The sequence below is a fragment of the Agelaius tricolor genome, unplaced genomic scaffold, assembly GCF_023055355.1.
Source record: "Agelaius tricolor isolate 1412-34295 unplaced genomic scaffold, bAgeTri1.0.p SCAF_1, whole genome shotgun sequence".
Taxonomy (NCBI): Eukaryota; Metazoa; Chordata; class Aves; order Passeriformes; family Icteridae; genus Agelaius; species Agelaius tricolor.
In genome coordinates this window covers 17,248,032-17,270,812 of record NW_027269261.1, presented here as the reverse complement: position 1 = coordinate 17,270,812, position 22,781 = coordinate 17,248,032, and the positions used below count along the sequence as shown (strand labels likewise).

At 36.7% G+C, this 22,781-nt stretch overlaps 1 protein-coding gene and 1 long non-coding RNA gene across 3 annotated transcripts in view; both read left to right on the top strand.

Annotated features, from left to right (window-relative positions):
* The window catches only part of PPP3R1 (protein phosphatase 3 regulatory subunit B, alpha), a 38,811-nt gene that overhangs the window by 911 nt on the left and 15,119 nt on the right, over positions 1-22,781 (top strand). Inside the window, exon 2 of the mRNA XM_071425194.1 lies at positions 22,535-22,574. Within this exon, the coding sequence (XP_071281295.1) occupies positions 22,535-22,574 (40 nt within the window). The remainder of the gene's footprint in view (positions 1-22,534; positions 22,575-22,781) is intronic.
* Positions 233-22,533, top strand: LOC139589106 (uncharacterized). Of its 2 annotated transcripts, XR_011678937.1 has the most exons (3): positions 233-3,706; positions 4,733-20,367; positions 20,792-22,533. It is a non-coding gene; the product is annotated as an uncharacterized lncRNA (long non-coding RNA). The 2 variants fall into 2 exon arrangements; XR_011678936.1 differs by having other exon boundaries at positions 233-20,367.

The following is a 22,781-nucleotide window of genomic DNA, read 5'->3' as shown; positions in this document are numbered from 1 at the left end:
CGGGAGTGCGATGTGTCCAGGTGTGTGTGTGCGCGAGAGTCGCTCTGTTTTTTCAATCATGACGGATTTAAATTTCCTTTTTTCTGCTGTAAAATTAACCTGGAGATACAGTATGGAGTCGTGTAGTATTTTACGTCGACACTAGGGGTGTCTGCTGCTTTTCACCGCTGCCAAGAAATCAACGCCCTGTTTTTTAATAAACATTTATTTTAACCTAAATTATCCAGTACCCTGGCTGCAGGGTACTGCAGGAAGTACCCAGGTACTGCAGGTACTACCCAGGCTGCAGGAAGACCTGGCAATATTTTGGTTTTACCGCTGGAGAAATACAAGTAATTTAAATTTTTTTGTTGTTGTTTTTAACCCTTTCAGAGCGAGGCCAGCTGGTTATCACAATGCACGTTAGACCTCACAGGGCCTGGAAGTCAAAAATGGGTTTCCTTTTGTTTTTAAGCAGGCATTGCAGTCTTTCCTTTAAAAAATAAAGTTGTGGCAGAATCTAATGTGCCATGCTCAGGCTGGTTTTTTGTGTTCACTTTAATAGATGTGCATTTGGAGAAGTGTTTTAAGCGTACAAAGCTTTGGTTTCAGTTGGGAGCACATCTAGACTGGGGGGGGAAAGAAAAGTTCATATTTTGAGAACAAGATATTAATGAATTTGAGGCTTAAAAAAATTATTATCACTTATGCCATGGTTGCAGTACTGGTAATTACTTTGAATGTATAGATCATCATGAACAGCGATCATTTTCCACTCGACAGTTGTGCTCATCCTGCCAGTAGTTGGATCTTCTGTGAAAATTTTGTTCTCAAAGACCTGCCATATGTGACACGCTAAAAGGAAAGAAATATTATTTAACTATGATGCCCATATGCATGTCAGGAGCCTTTAATGAACTTAACTTTCATGTATTATTATGTTGATTATTTTTTTCATCCATTCTGTTGTAATTAAAGCTTTCTTATGATCTTTTGATGATGTAATCATGTTGATCATTACTTCATTGCTTCCTGAATAGTATTTGTGTATGATGTATTGCAATGTAGAAATATATATGGTGGGGAAAAAAGATGTTATGTTATGAATGTTATCTCTGCCCGTAGAGGTGCTTGTTTTCTCAAGTAAGCAGAGCACTACTGTAGCTATATCACTACACTGGTTCTGGTACCACCTGATCTTAGGTGCCTTTTAGTCTGAAAATCAATATAAAATGATACATTAACAAAAAAAACCACACCCAGCATTTAAGTTGCTGTTATTTTTTTTGTCATTAGTCAGCGGATGCTTTCATTGAAAGAGTTCAGTTAACAGAATACATCTTGTTTCAACCCTTATGGTATTAGAGAAATTCCTTTTTCACAGTCTAGAACAACATTTCTTTTATGCTCTTGCAGAATGAGAGAGCTGACAGTAATCATGAAAAAAGAGGTGAATGTATTGTTGTGGTTGTAGTAGGTAGCTTGAGATAAAACAAAAACATCTAGTGAGTCAAAGAATGTTCTTCTGGATGTTTAGGTATAGCCGGTTCTAAAATAATCTGTCAGAGCATACAATGACGAGTCCATTACATAATGCTGGAAGTAATGTTGATAAGCTATTTTTGTCAGAGTTGACTTAGCAAGTTTTTCCTATGAGTAGTGTTTTCTAGGAAAAGGTAAACAGCACAGATAAAGGTATTAAATTATCTTAGTTTTAGATAAATTCTGTCTTCTTGGGATGGTCTGTGTTCTGGTTCATATCCAGATCTTGAACTTCATAGATGTAGTACAGAAACCCCAGAATTCTACAGGAATCACCTAAAACATGTTACATCGTGCATCTGTCTTAACTAGTCTCTTACTCAGTTGTTTTGACTCACTTCACTTGAATACTGGAGCCTCTGGTGCATTTTCCAGAACTGATCTAACACTGGTTCTACATTATTGGAGTAAAGAACCTCCTAAGCAGTTTTTTTAATAAAATGAAAAAAACAACCCCAGAAGACCATCTTAAACAATTCTTTACTATTTAGCAGGGAGGATGTTACATGCTTTGCTTATTAGCTGAACAAAAAGCTAGTTATTCCTAAACAGGAAGATAGAGCCTGTTGGTAGAGAGGGAAAAAGACTTTTTAAAAAGTAATTATATTTTTTCACCATTCCTGTGGTAGAAGTAGAATTCTGTTTTTATATGGTTTAACTATTAATTTAACAATAGGGAGAATGACAGTTGAATAGTTGAAGGGAAAATAGTTTGTGGTGGGCATACCTCAGAAGCTTCAGTATATTCATCACCTAAGGCATCTGGCTTAGCAGGTGAAAGGAAAATTTTAAGGGAGTGGATTAATAACACCTAAATTGTGGGGTTTGCTCATATCTTAAAGTAGATGGGACTGTCCTCTGTCTATCAGTGCCAGAAAAAGAGAATTCAGTAATTCTGGTATTTCTGAGGAAATACCAGATACCTCATCTGAGATGAGGCAGAAATGCACATTTTTATGCCAGACCATTTCTCTTTGTCTGCTTGTACCTCCTCATAGAATGGGTCAGGTTGGAAGGTTCCACAATGGGTCACCTGGTTCAGCCTCTCTGCTCAAGCAGGGTTGTCCTGGAGTGCATTGCACAGGATTGTACCTAGATGGTTCTGGAATATCTCTGGGGAGGGAGACTCCACACCCTCTCTGGGTGTTCTGTTCCAGTGCAGGATCACTACACAGTAAAAAATTCTTCTCATGTTCAGGTGAAACTTCTGTGCATCAGCTTCTGCCCATTGCTCTTGTCCTATTGCTCGGCACTACCACACAGAGCCTGGTCCATCCTTCTGGAAAACTCCCTTCAGATACTGATACACATTGATTAGGTCCTGGCTCCCTCAGCCTTTCCTTCTAAGAGAGATACTCCAGCCCCTTAATCTGGGTGCTGATTTGGTGCTTACCTGGCAGTGGTATAGAAGAAATAGCTTTTTTAAATTGTAGGTGTCCTTAATAGTGTTCTTCTACTGTAATTCATAAATTAATCTTGCATAAGATTTTTTACATTGCTATGATTTTTATTCTTCTAGTTTGAAGAATTGTTTTGCGTTCCCTCCCCATTTTTGCTGCCTGTATTTAGCAGTGTTTCACTACAGAAAATTGTATCCTCTCCTAAAACATTTTAAATCTGAATGATAGTTGAGCATAAAGTTCTGTAGGTTGGACTCAGTGATCTCAGAAGTCTTTTCCAACCTAACTGATTCCATGATTCCAAAGACTTTGGTGTAACTATATGAAATGATGATGAAAAATGGTTTTCATGAAAAAACATTTTTTGTAATTTGAGCTAATATTTGACTTCTTGAAAACAATTTGCTCTCGATTTCCTTGCCCCTCCTCTTCCTTGCCAAGCCTGCTTTCCTTTCTCTGTGTAATATCATTTGTCAAATTGTAATTAGGAGACAGATTAATAAAAAATTAGAACAGTTCTTTGTTCATTGGCAGCCAGTTCATATAGTGACACATTTTCCAGTTTTCCATTGTTGTTTTCTTCTGGACTATATATTTTTCTGTTTTCCTGACCTTGTTTATTCCTGTATGTTCCTTACAGAATGACCATGGGGGTAAAGGGGACTGGCTGTTTCCATACTTCCTACATGCTATTTCTTTGCCAGAATCAGCAGAAACAGAGAAATTGCTACTGTGTGATGTCCATGTCATGATCCAAGTCTTCTGCTGCTGGAGGAGTGAGCACTGTGAGGATGGGGGAGTAAAAATTGAGATGGTGGGGAAGGAATGATGAGAGGAATATGTCGGCATAAAAAGAGGAGTAGAATGTGCTTGTGCTTAAAGGTTACACAGCTGGGACCTCTGAGCAGGATACCATTAGAAAATAAGCATCTTGTTTGACTCTCAGGCCTATGTTAATTGAAGTATAGAAAAGTTGGAGCTCTTGAAACAGTTGGAATTTTATTGGCTGACATGATTATATAAGTTACTTAAATATGTTCTTTCTTTCCCAAAGACGGTGAGAATTTAACTTGCTATGCTCTTGTGAAGCTGGAAATATTGGCCTTGTTCTGTAAATGGAACAGGTCAAGGTCATGGCAGGGTAATAAACTTATCCTAGGTCCTTGTTATTGTTTAGAAGTTAGCATTAGTATGTGGTACTGGCAATGTGCGTTTGTAGCTTTGAAAATAAATATATCTAAATCAAACTGTTATAAATTTAGGGGTCTTGGGATTTGGAGTTGAAATGCAGCCACTAGACAATGTGCTGTGTGCATTGTCCATTTGGCTTAAGGCATGTGATGGTGTTCAGTAGTTACTGGCTGCCTTCTTCCAACATTGTAACAGTGTTTAGCCACTTAAAGTGACTGCTTTTTGAGATTAGAGCTGGAGATGGGCCTTTAATATCTTGCAAAAGCTACTCTGTTTCTTAGTTGTCAGTGGCCTGAAGTAATCTTGACACTAGCAGTGTCAGAAAGATCAGCTGCAGAGATTGCTTTAATGTGCTGAATGAAGTGGGAAAGTCTTGGACATGCACCAACATCTTTTAATCTGTGATAGATCTTTTGATACACCAGTTCAGGTATTCTGGGAAAGTCCAGGACTAGAAGCAGCATATTCTACTTGGGGTAGAATTTGTGCATACAATTTGTGCATGCAATGCAATGATGTAGCTAGATTTTTTTGGTCAGTGGATGAAATAATGTATTTAGTAATATTGAGATTATTTTAACGAGGGCTAAGCCTAAATTATGTCTTGTCTCTCTATTCAGGTCTTACATATATAATTTGAATGGCAGAAGTCTGTGGAGAGTTGGGTTTTTTTTAAATTTCAGGTGTGTCTAAGAATAAAACCACCGCCTTTCAAGCGAAGTAATTTCTGGAGTGTCATTTCTTCTTAATTGTGACATTTTGTGTAGCTTGAAAATTTTAATTTGATAGCTATACTTTATTAGGCTTTTTCCAGATAGACAGTGTTTTATATGTTGCTACAAGCACTTTAACTGTTTGGGCAACTGTGTTGATGATACAAAACAGGCTGGAGACCATATCTGATGCACTTGTAACTTGACAGTCATTTGGCCCTGCTGTTGATCCTCCTTTCCACAATTAAGGAAGAAATCTAGTGATATAAATAATCCTTAACTGCATTACAGAAGTCTTGGAAACCTGTTAAATGTGTTGGATTAAAGGCAGCATTTCTTAGGAACTGCCATTAAAAATCTTTCGAGCTGTAAACAGGTTGTGTCAGTGAATATTTGCAAAGTCTGTGTTGATGAACATTTTAAAGCAAACTTGAGGCACAGAACTGAAGCTTGATTCAGCTTAAAGTTACAATAGTTCCTAACTTAGGTAAGGTAGGAATTAAAAAAAAATGTAGTAAGACATTTATGGAAGCAATTCAGTCAGAATTTGTGAGTGGCAGGAGAGGAAGGAATGGGACAACAGATAGGAAGCCCTGAAATGAAGCCCAGGGTTGATATGTTCTGGGAAGAAACAATGCTACTGGAAAAGTGGATTCAGCTGTGATTCTCACTAGAATACAACCCTAGTATCATCTTTAAATGCTGTGGAACATTTTCTTCCTCTGATGTATTTGTGACAAATATGGAGATTTTTGCCCATTATTTTCATCAGCTGGAAACTACAGGACTCTTTTTCTACCGCTTCTCTGTTGTTACCCTCTGAGTATCTCCTCTGTGTGCATTTATGAGATGTTTTAGGGTTTTTTTTGTAATAAGTGGTAAAGGACTAAACCAACTTGTTTCACTGCTGACTCTGTAGGTTCTGAATAGCATTACTGAAGTTGAAAAATGTCACTGGAATTCCCTCTGCTGAATGACACTATGGCTAGCAGAGAGGATTTAAAAGGAGTTTAGTTTGGTTTGTTGTTGGGGTTTCTTTTTCAATAAACTCCATGGCTATGCTTCAGACCTGAGCTTGTGAAGGAGAACTCATGTATTTTGTAGGCATGATGACTGAACATCTTTTCAGTTTTGTGTATATAAAATGTTCCCTTGAGAAGTTTAATTTAGTATTGAGCCACTGCTAACAGGTGGTATTTGAGCACTGTGGTATTTGAGCAGTTATCGGTTAGTTTTGTTGATAATGCTGAAGTGACACTTCACAGATTTTTTTTTTTTTTTTTTTAGATTAAAGCTTGATTCCATGTAGATCTACTAAAAAGTCTAGGAAAAAATCTATGATAAATAGGAGAACTTCTAAGCAGCAGTAGTAAAAATGTCAGATGAATAAATAGACTTGATTTTTATATTTGACTCAAGTAGACTATCTTGGCACTCTAATAACTTTTCTTCTCAGAGGTATCAACTAAAATACCTGTTTGCCACCTATTAAATTTGTCGAGTTATTGTTATAAAAGCAGTGTTAGTTTTCCTGAAATATTTTACTCAAAACACTGTTTATTTTATTAATTAGACTAAGGCATTTGCAGGAGGTACCACTGGCGTCAGGGGTTTTGATTGTTTGTTTGTTTGTTTTCAGACAAACAAATTTGATTAAAATGCATTGAAAAATCAGATAAATGTAATTTGTAAAATATGAAAGGTTAGTAAGTTTGAATCTTGTGTACTCTTGAATATTATAGTGCAGCTCTAGTGATGCAGCTGAGTTTTGCTGAAGGTCAGTTCTAAAAAATCCTCTTTTGAGAGGCCTTGAAAAAATGGGATGATGAGTTAAAAGGTGGCCAGATGCCCTTTAGTGGTGAGAAAACAAATCATGTGAGTAAAGGGGTCTAAAATGGAGCAGAATGAGAAGATGGTGAGTTTAGATGTAGGCATTTTTATGTAATGACGTAAGTAATAGTGTACTGGTCTATAGCAGGGGGCAGAACAACTAAAGATTCCAGAAAAATTTGTTTTGGAGAAAGGATGGGTTTTACTAGTAGTTTTACCTACTTTCTCAGAGTGTAGCATCTGTGCAGTGCAGTAAATGTGTCAAGTCAAATCTTGTTGCCCAGTGTTTCACAAAGAGCTGCTAAACCGCTTTGTTTAAAGTTACAAGCGTTCTTTGATTTGCAGTTTGTATTACAGACTAGTATGCAAATGTATATGCATTATATACTGCCTTTAATGCTTGCAAACTGCAAATTTTTAAAAGTATGGCACATGAAGAGATAAGATGGTGAATAGCAGAAAAATGGTGGCCTGTGGTTCTGTGGACAGGTTGTGATTACATGCACAATTGTGTCAGTCTTTCCATGGTGCTGTGGACTGGATTCTTGATTGTGAGCAACTGGTAATTATGACTGGAGCTCCCTGGGGCTCTGCAGAGGTGCATCTGCTGGACTTCTTTTGGAATCTGTAGACCCTATAAATACCAGTAATTTTTCTACTCCTGCACCGTGTGTACTCTTGTGCTTGCTTTTACATACATTTACAACTTCATGTATATTCACTACTTAAGAAAATTTATGGCTCTTCAGGACAGCTGTTTATGGTTGTATTGTCAATTACAGCAATTAATAAGCCTTGAGTTCTGTCAAGATCAAGCAATCTTTAGCAAGTGCTATGAATTTTTAGTTTAGATATCTTAGAACTATTCTGGTAATGAGATTTTGGATAATTCTTCAAACATTTGACATGAATGTTTGTAAGCTACTGAAATTGGTTTGGACTTCTAATGTAATCCTTTGAGTACCCTATTACTAGCTTATAGGAAAAGTGATACTCAATATTTGCATTCCTGTTTGTAAGAAATAAACCAGTGCCTGTCCTGAAGAACTTAACCTAAAATATTCTTCTAAATAGCATTTGAGTATTACTTAATATAACAAACTCCTGAATGGACATCACCTCAGTGTTATGACTAAAAATAGTCAGTACTTTCTCTATGACACATTTCATAAAAAGAAAACTTGTTTGAAGGTTTCAAATATTCCATAGTGGAGAAAACCTTAATTGAAAAAGCATTTGTGGTTTTGTTTTGGTTTGTTTTTTTTGTTTTGTTTTTGTTTGTTTGTTTGTTTGTGTTTTTGTTTGTTTGTTTGGGGGTTGTGTTTTATTATGTTCCATTTGCTTTAATTTTATTGGGAAATCTGTGATAATTGAAAGACTTTGGAAATCTATAATGCATCTTCAGAACACCAATTTCTAATTTGTGGAAAATTCTTGAGTGCTGGAAATTAAGTATTCACTTTAGAATAAAAGCTGGTGATGCCAAAAAGACCTGCTTAATGTTTTGTAAATTTTTTGATAATTACAGTGGATTTGATCCCTCTGTTTTGGATCATAGTGTTGGTAGGGCCTGTTTTCAAACCATATGATTAATTTTTATTCTTTGTGAATCCTTGAATAGCATAAACTAAACCAGAACTTGTTAAAATGTTCCCATTTATTAGCTGACAGCTGCAAGTTCTGGTTATTTTCCTTTAGTAAAAAAAGCAAAAGACAAAACTAGATTAGTGCTAACAGGTTGAGAATACAAAAAATCTTTATATTTCAGATTCTGTTTCGATGCAACAGTTCCCCTTCAGCACAAACTGGTTCTTCCTTTGATTTGCACATCTTGCTCAGTTCTGCATCTTTGCCTCCTTGATTGTTTTTTGTTCATGTCAGTTTGTGAAATCAAATCCCATTTTTGAACTGTTTTTTTTGTTTTGAGGTATGTGTCATTTTAAAAATTCTTCACAATGTTCTTCAGCCTCTTCCGTGATGGAGCCTGAATGACATTTTGCCTGCTTTGTCATCTTTTTTTTAATCATCCTGTTTCCTCTTTCTCTCTTCTTGCTGGGCAGCTGTTGGGCTGTAAGATGTTTATCTCCTTTCAAACTTAGATTTCCCTTTTTGACTTCCCAAGTGGTATTGAACTGTTTTTACATGGGAAGAAAGGCTGGTGACAGCATCTGCTTGTGCAGCCTGTTTCTGTGCAGTGCTGACTTTCCTGACTCTGTGTGACTTTCCTGACTCTGTTCTAACACCTTGTGGTAGAGTCTTGTGAATTACTGATACTTTCTGAATTGGTACTTAGACTTTGCTGCTCAAGGGCGTTTGTTAAAACTGCCACTAAACTGTTGTATGCAGTAGAGCTGCATCATCTTGGTTTTTTTGCTTCAGGCCTTTTCAGATTAATTTATAAACCTGTGCAACTGTTCCTAAAGCCTTTCCCTTTGCAGTTAACACATGACTGAATACACTATTGAAATGTAAAAACTTAGGAAAATCAATTGGTAGAGAAAGATATGCAGGTCATGTTGTTCTTGACTGTTTCTAACCTCACTGTTTCTGTGAATAGGGACATACGTTGAACTGCAGTAGAGTCTTTTATGTTAAGCATCATAATGCTGTTATATGATGCAGTATAATCTGTTAATATATCTTTGGTGTTTTTTTTGCCCTCTATAAATACCACTTGCAGTGAATCTACTGTCTAAACTCCCCTAGAAAAAGAAGCCACCTAAACTTATTTTGTAACTGATAGTGATCTTCCATACTTTCCTTGCTCAAGTTTGTTAACAGTTTGTGGGACCTTTGCTAGCTACAGGAGGAAGAAACACATTAATTATGTGACATTAATGGATATATATAACTAGTTACAGAATTATATATTAACAAATACAGTAATTTGTATGTTCGTTACTTGCTGTCAGAGGACATCATGCTACATTTCAGTTCTAGCTAAATTCTTATCTTTCATATTTGTCTCAGCCTAATCAGGCATGAGGATCTGTAGTCATTTCTTGCAGAAATTAGGGTTGAGATTTTTTTTTCTTTGCTTGGAGTTCTGTGACTGCTGTAGCTCCTTTTCTGCTTTTTGGAAAAACCCTCTGCAAAGAGAAATGTTCTTACTCCTTTTTAATCCTCGCTGCATTGCTGAAGTGTAGTAGTACGAAACTGATCTAATGGATATTGGGCTTTTTCCTGTCTGTAGAGTTCAGACTTTTGGAGTTAAATGTCATCTTTGTACAAGCCAATCCAGAAGTTCAGAAACTTCAGAAGACTGAGCTATCCTTTAATTTACTCATTTTTTGTATTTGGAGTATCACAACTCATATTTTAAGAGGTAACTTTTGATTCTATAGATATTGATAGCCTTTGGGTTTTTGAAGATTACTCAAAAAGAAGTTTAAATTTGCAAGCAAGTCCTATACCTTAAGTGACTGTGATTTCCACAATCTACTAGACATGGTTGAAAAACAGTGCGGAGAAAAGAAAGCCTGTGTTTCACACTCCTCATTAATCCAGTAGCAAGAGTGCTTGACTTGGAAGTATTACAGAGAATATAATTCTTTGACTATTAATTTTGGAGGGATATTGAAATACCAGTTAACTTGGTAGAGTTTTTACGGGACTTACTCTGTAGAGCTGCTTGCTGAAGCTTCCTAGTTTGGTTTTTTTTCATTTTATAGTCACTGGAAATGCTGAGAATTAAATTGGCCTAATTAAAAGCAGCCTCATGAGGATATAGATAGCAAATTGTATTTCAATATGGCTTAGATCAAGTTAATATCTTCTTGTAAAGTAATTGTTCTGTACCTATTTATATGTAGGTCAGCCAGTGATGAGGTCATTATTGCTTTGTGTTGAAGTAGAAGTTTGGAACATTGTCAGTTTTCTGGGAAAATTGATTTTATCTTCAAATTGTTCTGGAGCAGGAGAGAAGCTGAAAGAGCTTTAATTACCTACTGAGTATTTTACCTTCAAAAATGAGTGTTTTGACTCTTCTGGGTAGTTTTGTCTTTTCTTCATTTGACAGAGTATGATATGCTAAATAGCAGCTTGGGTATAATCTTAATTTCTGGCGAAAATTGTGGGACTCAGTAGTTCCTCCAGGTTCTTGGTGATGCTTACATGTTTTGCCCTAAGGTTTTGAATGAAGTTTTGTTCCTTTTTCCTCTGTGTTAGTTTACTTTTCCAAATCTGAAGTTGTTCTTTCACATGAATGTGACACAATTTATTGTTTGCAGTTGCTTGGATTTTCTGTGTTCATATTCACCAACAAAGGGGGAAACAGTCCTTCCTACTAATGAGGTGATTAAATTGGTGTTCCTAAGTGTCTGATATCCAGTTTATATCCATCACTGTCCCAAAAAACAAGATCAGTGTGATATGCTTTGGTTTTTTGTTTCTCTTTAATATCTTGTTAAATGTAAATTAATGCAATTTCTTTGTTAAGATGTTCGCTCCTAACTCTGAAAATCCCAGGACACCTCAGTCACTTGATAAAGTCTTCAGTCCCATTTAATGTTTCCTTTCATACTTCTTAGAGAAGCTTTTGCACTGTGTACTTCCAAAGTATATGATGTGTCTACTCTTTTGCAGTCATTTGCATTTTCTACCTAGTTTTGTGCTTGGATCACAAATGTTCTGGACGGTATGGTATCGGTTTCATTTTGACTAGCGTGGGGTTAGTCCATGTAACAGCACATGGGGTCATGGGGTGGATTGATTGAGAAACTTTACTGCGATTGTCTTTAAAGCTGAAAAGGACCAGTTGCCATGGTCTGCTCTTTAGCTAAGGGAATTGAATAAACTTCACTTTGTGTTGTAAAAGTAGAAAGAAGTTTTGTAGGTGAAACCAGTATATTAACCTAAGTGGAACAAATAAATTATTATCTTGCAAATTTTTCTGTGACTCCTTCAGAAGCAGTGGAGGAACAAACTGTTAATCCCAAAGCCTTCTCATTGTGAACTCTTTAATTGCATCAGGACTTCATTTAGTAGTGGCAGAATTTTATTGTTTCCCTACTAAAGGTTGTGTTGCTTCAGAATCCTTCTGGGAAACTCCTTTCATTGGCTTTTTGAGAGTTCATTATTCATTTATGCACTTAAAATTGCAGGGTTCTGAGAATTTTTCAGAGTGATGCAAGCTTAAGAAATGTGAGCTTTGAAGTGATTGGATAAGCAGATTGGGTGGTTGCTGCTAAAGAGTAGCAGCTGGGAACTGCCAGAAATGAAATTGTGAAATGTACCTTAGCTCATAAAGTTAACACTTTTGTTCTGTCACTATTTTTCTCTCAAGTTTTATTTACACATTGCTATGTTTTTACAATGAGAGCTCTTACTGTTTTCTGTGGTTTTTCATAGGTATGAGGTTTTGCTTTTCTCCTTCAAATAACAAGATTAATTTGTTAGTTTTCTAAATGTGGCACAATCTATTCTCTGCCTTACCTAGTTTTAAAAACTCACTATGTTTGTTTCCAGCACTTTTTATTATCTATCTGACATACTGCAAGCTCTATTAGGGAGATCATAAAATGGAACAGAAGATATAAGTTGTCTCACATATTACAGATGGGACAATTGAGTTAAGTTTATAGTAATCTAGTTATCATTTAGGTTTTTGTTATGTCTGCATCAAAGTTGTGTGAGGTAATTTAGGGCAATACATACATACCTAGTAAATGATATTATCAGTATAGGCTCTGACCTCATGGCTTCTTTTGTCCTCCAAATTCAGGAAAAGAACTTTGCAGTAAAACTGCTTTTATCTTTGGTCATTCTTTCTTATTAACCAATTTAGCAAACTGCTCTTTGTTGTTTCTGCTGGGTCTGTATGTCTCATTCTGTCTTGGGTGACTTTTTTTTCTGGGAGATGCTGCAGGTGAGTAATTATTGTTTGTGTCTGCATGTAGAGATCTATGATTAAACCAACTACTTAATCATACCTTCAATATCATGCAAGTCTAGATTTTTGCTGGAAGCTGAGCAAGTGTAATGGAGTTCAGATAGGGAATGCTATAGGATTGATGTATATGAATATATATCATATAATCCCTGCTGTGAGTGTACAGACTTCATAGATTGCTTTTCAGTCCTGAACACTTGAAATTCAAAACATGAAAATTTTAAAAGTTGGTGTTATCCTATTTGAGTAGATGCATTTTTTATTGTTATGTTTCCCTTAAAAAAGCCAGATGGTGTATTAAAGGCTGAATCCTCTTCTAAGTTACACTCTTGATTCCTTTAATTTTTCTGTCTGCTAGAGGCTTTGGCAACAGGAGCCATCACTAATGTTGGTTTTGCTTTGTGCTTCATTGGTTTAGGGCTTCCCTGTGATATCCTAGAATAGTTACTTGACTGTGATGGCCTTAAGCCATTAATATCTCACATTGGAAGAGACCCATGGACAGTGAAGGATTTAAATAAAGCATAGCAGAAGTTACTGGCCAACTGCCAGCCAGGGAACAAGTGTCTTCCCTTAAAATGACTGATGAAGCTTGAGCAGAGACATGACTGGATTAGATGGTGACTAAGGAGTAAACTGTGGGCTTTTCCTAAGACTTGGACAGTTTTTCTTGCCTGTTGTATCCAGAAAGGGAATGTGGTAGAACCTGACATACATGCAAAAGGGGAGACTCTTCTAAGGAATCATCACTTACTTAAAATAAGTTGGTGGTGTTTCGGTGTTTTTTTGCTTTTTTTGTTTGGTTGGTTGGCTTTTTAAATAAGACTTTTTTTTTTTTATTGTGGCAAAGGGAATTATAACACTCAGCATACTTGAAAGAAGCAATGCCAGAATGCTGTAACAGCTTTAACCTGACTTGATCTCTACTGTAATCCCAAATCCACCAATCCCCTTTGCCTTGGTTCATTATCTCTGATGTCTGCAATTTAAATATGTTGAAGAAGTAGGTATTAATCTTTTTTTGAGTTCCTTCAGTACTGAAGGTCACAGAGTATTTTATTTAGAGGCAGGATTAAAAGTTTAGGCTGCTTCAGGAGTAACACATTTAAAACTTGAAATCTTCTTTCCAAGGTAAGTTAAAAGAAGCTGTGTTTGGTTTTGTGGTTTTGTTTATGAGTTTTTTTTCCCCTGACGTGTTCTCTTTTCTCTATGTAAAATGCTTACAGCCTTCCTTGATGTTTGCTGTTGATTAGTATTCACAGGTGAGGTATTGAGTTAGAATATAAAAACAGCTGACAACAACAATAAGACCTGTTAACAACCTGTCTGTTGTACCTTTATGGTTTCACCTTTAAGATCATACATAAAAGCTGAGCGCTGATACAAGTTCAATTGTTTATCAGATTTCTGGTAACCTTTACAAGAAATGTATCTGAATGCGCCCAGAAAAAGTTACTATAAAGTTTCAATGGATGATGGTAGGCAGTTGTAGGGGAGAACACAGTTTATGTATCTAAATGGAAGTTATTTCCAAACACGAAGGTGGAATGGAAGAATATGTTGACTGGCTTTCGTCACTGGTTTTAAACTACTGGGTGGAATTGTAACAGAGATGTTAGGGAGTTGTGGATGTATTATGCTAGATAGTTGTGGCCTCTTTGAAATTGTGCCTGCCAGTAAATCCTCTACCAATTTAAAAGCAACCTTAAATTAGTTGGACACCAATGTGCGAACTAAATGTAACTGTAAGATTTCTTTTTAATCTCAAATGAATAGCGAGATAAAGTCCCCTCTGAACCTCCTTTTTCCCCAGCTCCCTCAGCAGGGACCTAGATTCCAAACCTTCTCTGGACTTGCTTCAGAACCTCTATGTCCTTTTTGAAGTGAGGGACCCAGAACTGGATATAGGTTTTGAGGTGTCTCCAGTGCCAAGTACAGGGGAAGAATGAGGTTCCTGGTTCTGCTGGCCATGCTGTTCCTGATCCAGACAGGATACCATTGGCCCTCTTGGCCACCTTGGCACACATTGGCTTGTGTCCAGCTGCTGTCAGTCAACACCACCATGTCATTTTCTGCTGGGACACTTTCCAGCTACTTTTCCCCCAGCCTGTGGTGCTGTCTGGGCTTGTGACCCCAGGGCAGGACCTGGCACTTCACCTTGTTGAACTCATACCATTGGCCTTGGCCCATTGATCCAGCCTGTCCAGATCCCTCTCAGGGCCTTCCTACCCTCCAGCAGAACACAACTCCCATGGTGTCATCTGCAGAATGACTGAGAGTACCCTTGATCCTCTTGTCCATATCATCGACAAAGGTATTGAATATGACCTGCCTCAAAACTGAGCCCTGGGGAGCTGGTGACAGGCCTGCAGCTGAATGCAACACCATTCACCACCACTCTTGGCTTGCCCATCCAGGGAGTTCTTTTACCCAGTGAACTCCTGGCCCACCTGAGCCATGTGCAGACAGTTCCTCCAAGAGAATGCTGTGGGAGACAAGTGTCAAAGGCTTTCCTGAAGTGCAGGTAAATGACATCCACAACCTTGCCTTCATGTGCTCAGTGGGACACCTTGCCATAGAAGGAGATGAGATTAGTCAAGCAGGGCCTGCCGTGCAAGAACCCAGGCTGACTGAGACTGATAAAGACACTGATTGCTCTTGTTGTCCTGCATGCACTGTGTGATTATACCCAAGATAATCTAAATACCGGCATTTAAGGTCAGTTCATAAATTTCATGGCTTGGTTTTGTAGCTATATCCTCAGGGGTCCAAGAGAAAATAACTATAATATATTGCTGCAATATGCATCTTGTTGCTGGTTGACTAAAGAATTAAAGAAAAAGTGGTGGATACTCTTCCATAAGAATACTGTTAATTCTTTTCCATACAGACCATTGAAAGATTTATTTGGTTAAGAAATACCAAAACAGATTTCTTTCATGACTTGTGCCATTCTGTGAGTTCAATATATGTTGCTACTTCTAGCTATTTGAGTTGTGTTCATAACAAGAGTTACTGATTTTGATGGCAAGTTTTACTCGGAGAAGTGCAACTCTTATATACCAGTGGAGTGCCCAAGTCCTTTACTGTCATACTTCTTGTCTGTGCTACTTACCTGGTACCATTATTGTTGCTTCTCTGTTTTCTTGTCTTTCCTTACTTATTTACTTTACTTTAATTCCTGACTTTTCTGTATAACCTGTAAGAATTTGGTGCTCGTTTGTACCCTCTTAAATTCTTTCTGTTGTACATGTGGAAAGCTCACACCAAAGGGTAACCAGGTGCCCAGATAGGACAGTCCAGTGCCAGAAAATATATTGGATTTTTGGATAGCCAAGGTAATAACTATGGAATGTCGTGGGCTTTGGTTACAACAATGAATGGAACATAAGCAGAGCTGAGGTGGTGAAAATTGTAGTGTAGTCCTCAAGATTCAATGAATTGTCATTTGAGCTGGATTCAGCTTGGAAGTCTTGGATCTTAAACCACTGTCATGCTGTCCCAGCTTCAGGATAGACTGGACTTGTTGGTGACCTGAAAACATAATGCAAGATTGGCGAGTGTAGTCTAGCTCACTGCTAAGAGATATTTAATTTTGGATCTTACTGAATGTGAGGTGGGTGTCACCTCACATGAATTTTTATGTATTTCTTTAATTCCTTCTTTAGGACATGATCTTAGAAAAGAAGATAATTTGGGATCAGCAGTGAAACTGTCACTGCTGATAAGTTTCATGAACTTCCACAAGCCTTCTTATTCAGTGTCTTCTAATTTCTTGGCTTTGCTTAATTTTTGCATCACAAAATCTAACTCACCTTCAGTATGAATGTAAGAATCTCAGAGGTGGATTTATTTTCTTTAAGTAGAAGTCTTGTGTTGAAGAACTGCTGATTCGAGGAAGTATTTAGGAGAGTTGCACTCTCTCTGCCTGGAATCCTTTCAAGCAAAGCACAGTACTTAGTAGCTGGTTTGTATAAAACAATGCAGAAGTCACCAAGTTGTTTTAAATGGTACTTTCTAAATTTTGGCAGTTAGTCTGCAATTTTATCAGTTCTTCAGTTAAGTCTTGCTTTCAGGTAACTATATTTGGATATTCAAATTTTAGGTGGATTTGTTCACTGCCTGCGATAAAAAGCCTAAAGGGTTACTTAAATACTCCAAGTCAAAACACAAATGCCAAATTCCCTGGTGATCTTATCTATTACATTTCCTATACAAGTTTCCTTTTGCAGTGTATAAATTGGATATTCCTGTTAAATAGAAGATAATGAGTGACTTTTTTCTTGATTCATAGATTCCTCTTGGACTGACAACAACATTACTGTGTTGAGTAGTTTGTTCAAGGGTTTTTGAGGGTTTTTTCTTCTCATAGAATTTAACAGAAAAGGCCAAATAGAAGTATATTCATACTCTTTCTGAACAGGGTAGATTAAAGTATTTTTCTTGCTGCTTTTTTGCACTGAAATCTTGTTCTTGCTTTTCTTGTTTTAAGCCATATTTTTTGTGGTGTCTGCAGAAACTTTGTGTATGTCTTTCATCTGCACTTTGATAAACTCCTTTTAGTGTTTAATTCTCTGATATGTTCCTCACAAAATGTATAAATTACAATAGGTGAGATTTTGCATATTTTTGTGACCAACATTTAATTCAGAAATTCAAATATTAACATGGCTTAAAGCTCCCTGGGCTTTGTGTGAAATTTATTTTAAACCACTGTAGTTATGTCTATGTGGCATGTTCTAGTCATGCAGAAGTTTTTAGAGCCTTGAAAACACATACCATCATTTTTAGTTTGACTACTTGCCTGCTGTTTTTTGATGAGGAATACGAACCTCTGACAGCCAAAAAAAACCCCACCCAAATCAAACTTCTTTTCACCAAGCAGTTCTTCACTGTTAAAGCTTTATGAAAGTGACAATACGTGGAAAATGAGCTCGAAGGAGGAGGAAGAATTCTCTGCAACAGGTAATTGTCATCAGTATTAATTTTGGTGGTGTGGAGAAGAATGAGAAAAGACAAGAGAAGCATTTTCCGTGTTTGTGGAACAGGGAGAAGGGTCTTACGTGTAGGGTCTTCCTAAATGTGAGCCGCCAGCTGCTTCCATCTTTCTTTTTAATACTCCCATTCTTTAAAGTTGTGGTAGGGGATGATGGAAAACAGCTTTTTGTGTAATTTAAGAATTTAATTGGCTATCTTGATAATGCCTCATTCTGGTCCCCAGCTGACATGGCTTGGACTGTTTCACTTGCCTGCTGAAGTTTCTTGGTTTTGTTAACAGTGATAATTAGAAGTGTAGAAGGTACAGGAGAAGATGTAAGAAGCACAACATACATTGTGTTGCCAGCACCCCGGGAGGTGCCCTTGCATCAACAACACAAATGCAGGAACATCTAGTGCAGAGCTGGAGCAGCCAGGGCTGTGACAAGGTGGTTTGCATTTTTAAGGCCATTTACAAGGATGACCATCTTACATTGCTTTTGTATGCTGCCACAGAAGGTTGCAAATCTTGGACAACCACTCCTGTACATGTACTAAACAGATCAGGAGACCACTCTTGCCCCTTGCTGAATTAATTGCCTGTCTGTGGAAAGAACCTTATGTTTTAAACTGTCCAGGGATTAATTTTCATTTCTAGTGACTCACACACCCCCCACCCCCTTTGAAGGACTAAATTTGAGATTAGTCCTAGGATGAAATTGTTGCCTGCTGACATTTAAACACATTTTCTCTTTTTATAAAAGCAGAAAACTAATTGAGGGCTGATGCTGTAATTTAGCTCTCTGAACTATTTACAAAAAGATGCACTCCATGCAGAAAAGTTATGCATAATCAGACCTAGAAACAGTGTTCTACTAATATATGCTGAAGAACTGCTTTGCAGTGTGATGTCTGTGTACAAGCTGTTTTGTATAAACAAATGCAGATAAGAATTGAAATTCTGTTACTAATTTTGCTAATTGCTAATTTCCTTTTTTACTTTCTATCCACAGATCTTCATGTCTTTCACTAAGAGGACGTTTGTCAAGATAATTGCCTCAACTATTGTACCTTGGAGCAGCATGTACAAAACTGATCTTAAGACTAAAGAGTCATTAGTATTTGAAATAACTGCCAGGGGAAAAAAAAATCAGGGAAGACTTTTTTCTTTTTTTAAAATTTACAGAAGATAAAATTACTCAAGTCCATGAAGAGGTTATCCTTACCTAGTAAAAAGGCACAGCTGCTGAAAGAAAAAAGAATACTCAGTAGAAAATTGCAAAACCCATTTTTGTTCTTAAAGGAACACATTACATGTCATGTCAACTCCTTTACTGATGTGTTTTGACTTTTCTCTAGGAAACTGGCATTTCTGCAGTATTCAGAATTGGGTCAACCTTCAGTTAGTAGATTTTGGACTTTTCCCTTATCTGTAATTATTTCTGTCAACAAGTCATAATTTTGTGCCTGTTTAACTAGGAATTAACCTATAGCCTCCTAACAGCATTCAAGAAAATTTCAAGACTGTTCTAAAAGGATAAGGATATTCAAAGTATCTGTAATATTTCAGCTTCTTTTTCTACTGGTGCAGCTTGAGAGAGAACAGAGTTCCAGCAGCCTGGTAGTGATACCCAGATGCAGCTGGGGAAGGCATGTTTTACACTGGGCGTAGGTGCAAGTAAATCTCTTGTGGAGTGTTGACTTTGTAAAATATGCATTTCCTCAACAAACCACATGTCACTGGTTTCTAAATGTGTTGATATAGTGTATATGAGCAGATACTCGGACTTTTTGTGAGGTATGCTAAGTATATATCTGGCAGGAGATAGTAAGATTATAATGAGGTTTTTAAATTGACAGTCTTATGCTGTGTCAGAACCTTGTTACTCTATAGATGCATTTGTATGAATGAACTTTTTTATCAGAGATGAAATTATATCTTTGGAGTTTTACACTGGCTTTGGTCTTTATTGATTAGTATAATTTAAAACTATAAACTAAAGTGTAAATGCAGCATTATTTTAATGAATAAGGGGTATAATTATAATTATCTTTTTCAGTAACTCAAATTTTCTGTTACGCACTCAATCACAAGGAATATTTTCCAGCATTCTTTAGAATGCTTCCTCATCTGGTGTTAAAATTAGGTAATTCTTTGCATTAAAACTGTACAGATGAAAATGTGTATCCAGTTTCTTTCCCTTTTCTTAGAGGGTTTATTTGATACTTAATGATGTCTCATAGCTGTGCTTTGCTCCCTGCTTTTTTACTGAGCATATAAATGTGGATATAGGTCTAGACTCTCCATTTTACTTACTGCCTGCCTATTAAACAATCCTTGCTTCTTAAGCAAGAAGAGTATTCAGCCTACTTAGTGATTGTGTTTCAGGGTTTATCTCCTGTCTCATAGAGCATATACACATTCTGATTGTATTTGGGGACAAGTAAGTAAACTTGTACTGCCGCATGTGGAATATGATTAAAAATGCCTGCTCCTCAGACCAAAGCATTCCTCTTAATCTTTGATATAGCTTAAGCTTTCATATAGAGTACCATCTTTGTGTTTGTCTGGGTCACAGCAGTGTAAACAGGAATTTTGGCATGAGTAATTCAGATGTTTATTTGTACCAAAAAGCCCCCTCCCTACCAACATCCTTTTAAATCTTACAAGAATTTTGGATCTCCTGTGAAGATGAATATTCAACGCATCAATAGCAGGTAAGTGCTTTTTAAAATACTTTACTTAAATACTATATGGAAAATATTGAATAATCTTGTAATTTTTACATTGTCATTTACTACATTTTTCTACCCTTTTAGATATCCAAGATCCAGTACTGGATAGGTAAGTATTCTGAACAATTTTTTTTTTAGCAGTAGCAGTTTCAAAGAAAAGCTAAGCTGAAGTTTATTCACTTTTTTGCCTGATCTCCAAATAATTTTGTAGGCTACTCCAATTAGATAATTTACTTATGACTTAGCATGTGCATCTAAATGCATAGTAAGGTTCATTATAAACATTACACTTACTCAATTCATGAACTGAAAACAGTTACTCCCATTTCTTTTGTTTTGTCCTGCTCAGTTTTCAGAAGCATTTTATGTGTCTTTAAGCAGATTGATTTTGGTAGCCTGTAACAGAAATTAATTTTCTTCCAAGACCTGAACAAGGATGTAAATGCTCAGAACAGTAGTAGTTAAGATTGTATATTTGTGTGCATGTGCATAAATGCACTGGTTTTAATTCAACTTTCTCCTTTAATTTGCAGCCTTCCAGTCTGGTGTTTTTCTTGCCTCTTCATGACCTCGTGTCTTGAGCAGCCTAGCTGGATCCCCTGGTTCCTGTTTCTTCTTGTTTCAAAATTCTGCTTTCTCCCATTTTAGATTCCCTACCCTTTTATATTCATATGCATACACTAGCCTTTTGCTACCTATTTTGGTCTTTGCTATTTATCCTGAGACTTTGGTTGGGTTCCATGCAGTATTTTCCATGTGGCACTACTCTCCTGGATTCCCTGCCACAGTGCAGTTAGTTTGTCTGAAGAACATCCCTGATGTGCTTTTGAGGTTTTAATGGCCTGATTGTCCTCATCTACTTTTCTGTTCTGCTGCTTTGTCTTGGTCTAAGTAGACATTGGAGAAGACATTAAGGCTGTGCCTTTTGCTGCCCTACTTAGAAAGCAAATGCGTGAACGTTTTTTTAAAGAACCAAGAGAGCCTGTGGGTTGTGGGGGATGATAAGCAAAGTGAAAAGTTCCTGAGATAAAAAAATGCAAACAACTCCCCTGAACAACAACAACACGTCTCCTCTTGGACATGTTTAGATTGATGTTTGTTCTGCTCCTTTCTGCTCTAATTAGGAAATGCAGTCACATTTTAGCTTTTAGGCTAAACGTAGTTCTTTCTTTTTTTTCCCCTTCTGTCAAATAATCTCTCTATTTCTGTTTGATTTTGTATAATTTTGATGAGCCTTTCTTTGCAAGTGCTCAGCTGTGAATCCCTTATGCTCCACACCATATGAGAATTGCTGCTGAATAGAATATCTTAGATTCATCTGAAATATGTTTTGTTTTCTTGTGGAATACACTCCCTTAAAATATTTGTTTTGAATGTGGTTATACATCTCTTCAGATATCTGGCTGCTCCTTTGCTAGTGGATTCAGAAAAGTCATTAAGCATGTGTGTATTGTGATCTCTGGCTCTAAGTGGGGCATCTGGGGGAAAATACCAAGTTTAAGTGTTTTCTGGCGTTCATATTGCAGTAGTTCATGCTGATTTCCTTGAGTACACATTTAAATTGTTTATACCCTCAAAGTTTTAAGTTTTTTGTGCTGTTACTCTGTTGTTGTGTAGCAAGGATTTAAAGTCTTAGTTTGACTTACCATTCAGTTACAAAGCAGGAACATATTAACATAGTACATTACAAAAATATTTAAATGTAAAGCTGTTATGTCTGAGTTTCTGGTCATGTAAAATTCTTCTTTTGCATAATTCTTGCTGTGTGAATCCTTTTTGGGGGGATTGGGCAGGTGGTTCAGGGGAGAAAACAGTTTTCTTATGCAAATTGAATAAGATTTGTCATCGGAATTTATAAGGACATGTCTGTTTCTGCTTATGAAATAAAATGGTAAAGCAGGTTTTGTGAAGTTTCGAAATTAAATATTTTTAACTTAAAAAGTAACATTTGCTCAATATGTAAGTAGTGAGTTTGTTTTTCTGAGTTTAGAATACGGGGATTGAAGTTCTTGTCATAATTATGTGAACTGACGTTTTCATGGGAGTTCTTATTTAAGGAGACCTCCTAATGGTTTTATATTTCTTTGTATGTTTTGGTAACATAGATCTATCCAAATAAAACACAGTCTATGATTGTTGGGTCTGAATTATATATTTTTAAATAACAATGTAACTTGTATTGCCAGAGATTTTTACAGTGCTGAAATTTAAACAGTTACTTAAAGCTTATCTGGGAGTAATTGCAACTTTGTTCTTTTTTTCTTGTTGTGTTTCAGGGAAATGAGGCAAGCTACCCTTTGGAAATGTGCTCGCACTGTAAGTTTTTCTTAATTGCTACACTGTATTGTTACAGAAGTCAATTTTGTTTGGGGATTGATATGGACAGGTTTCATGTATGTTATGTAGTTTATATATTAACTAAAAGAATAAAATGTTAAAAATTACCTTTGGAAATGATACAGCTTTTGCTGTTAGATTGTAAAATCAAAACCCAGTCTATCTTTAAAATAGAAATCAGTTAAA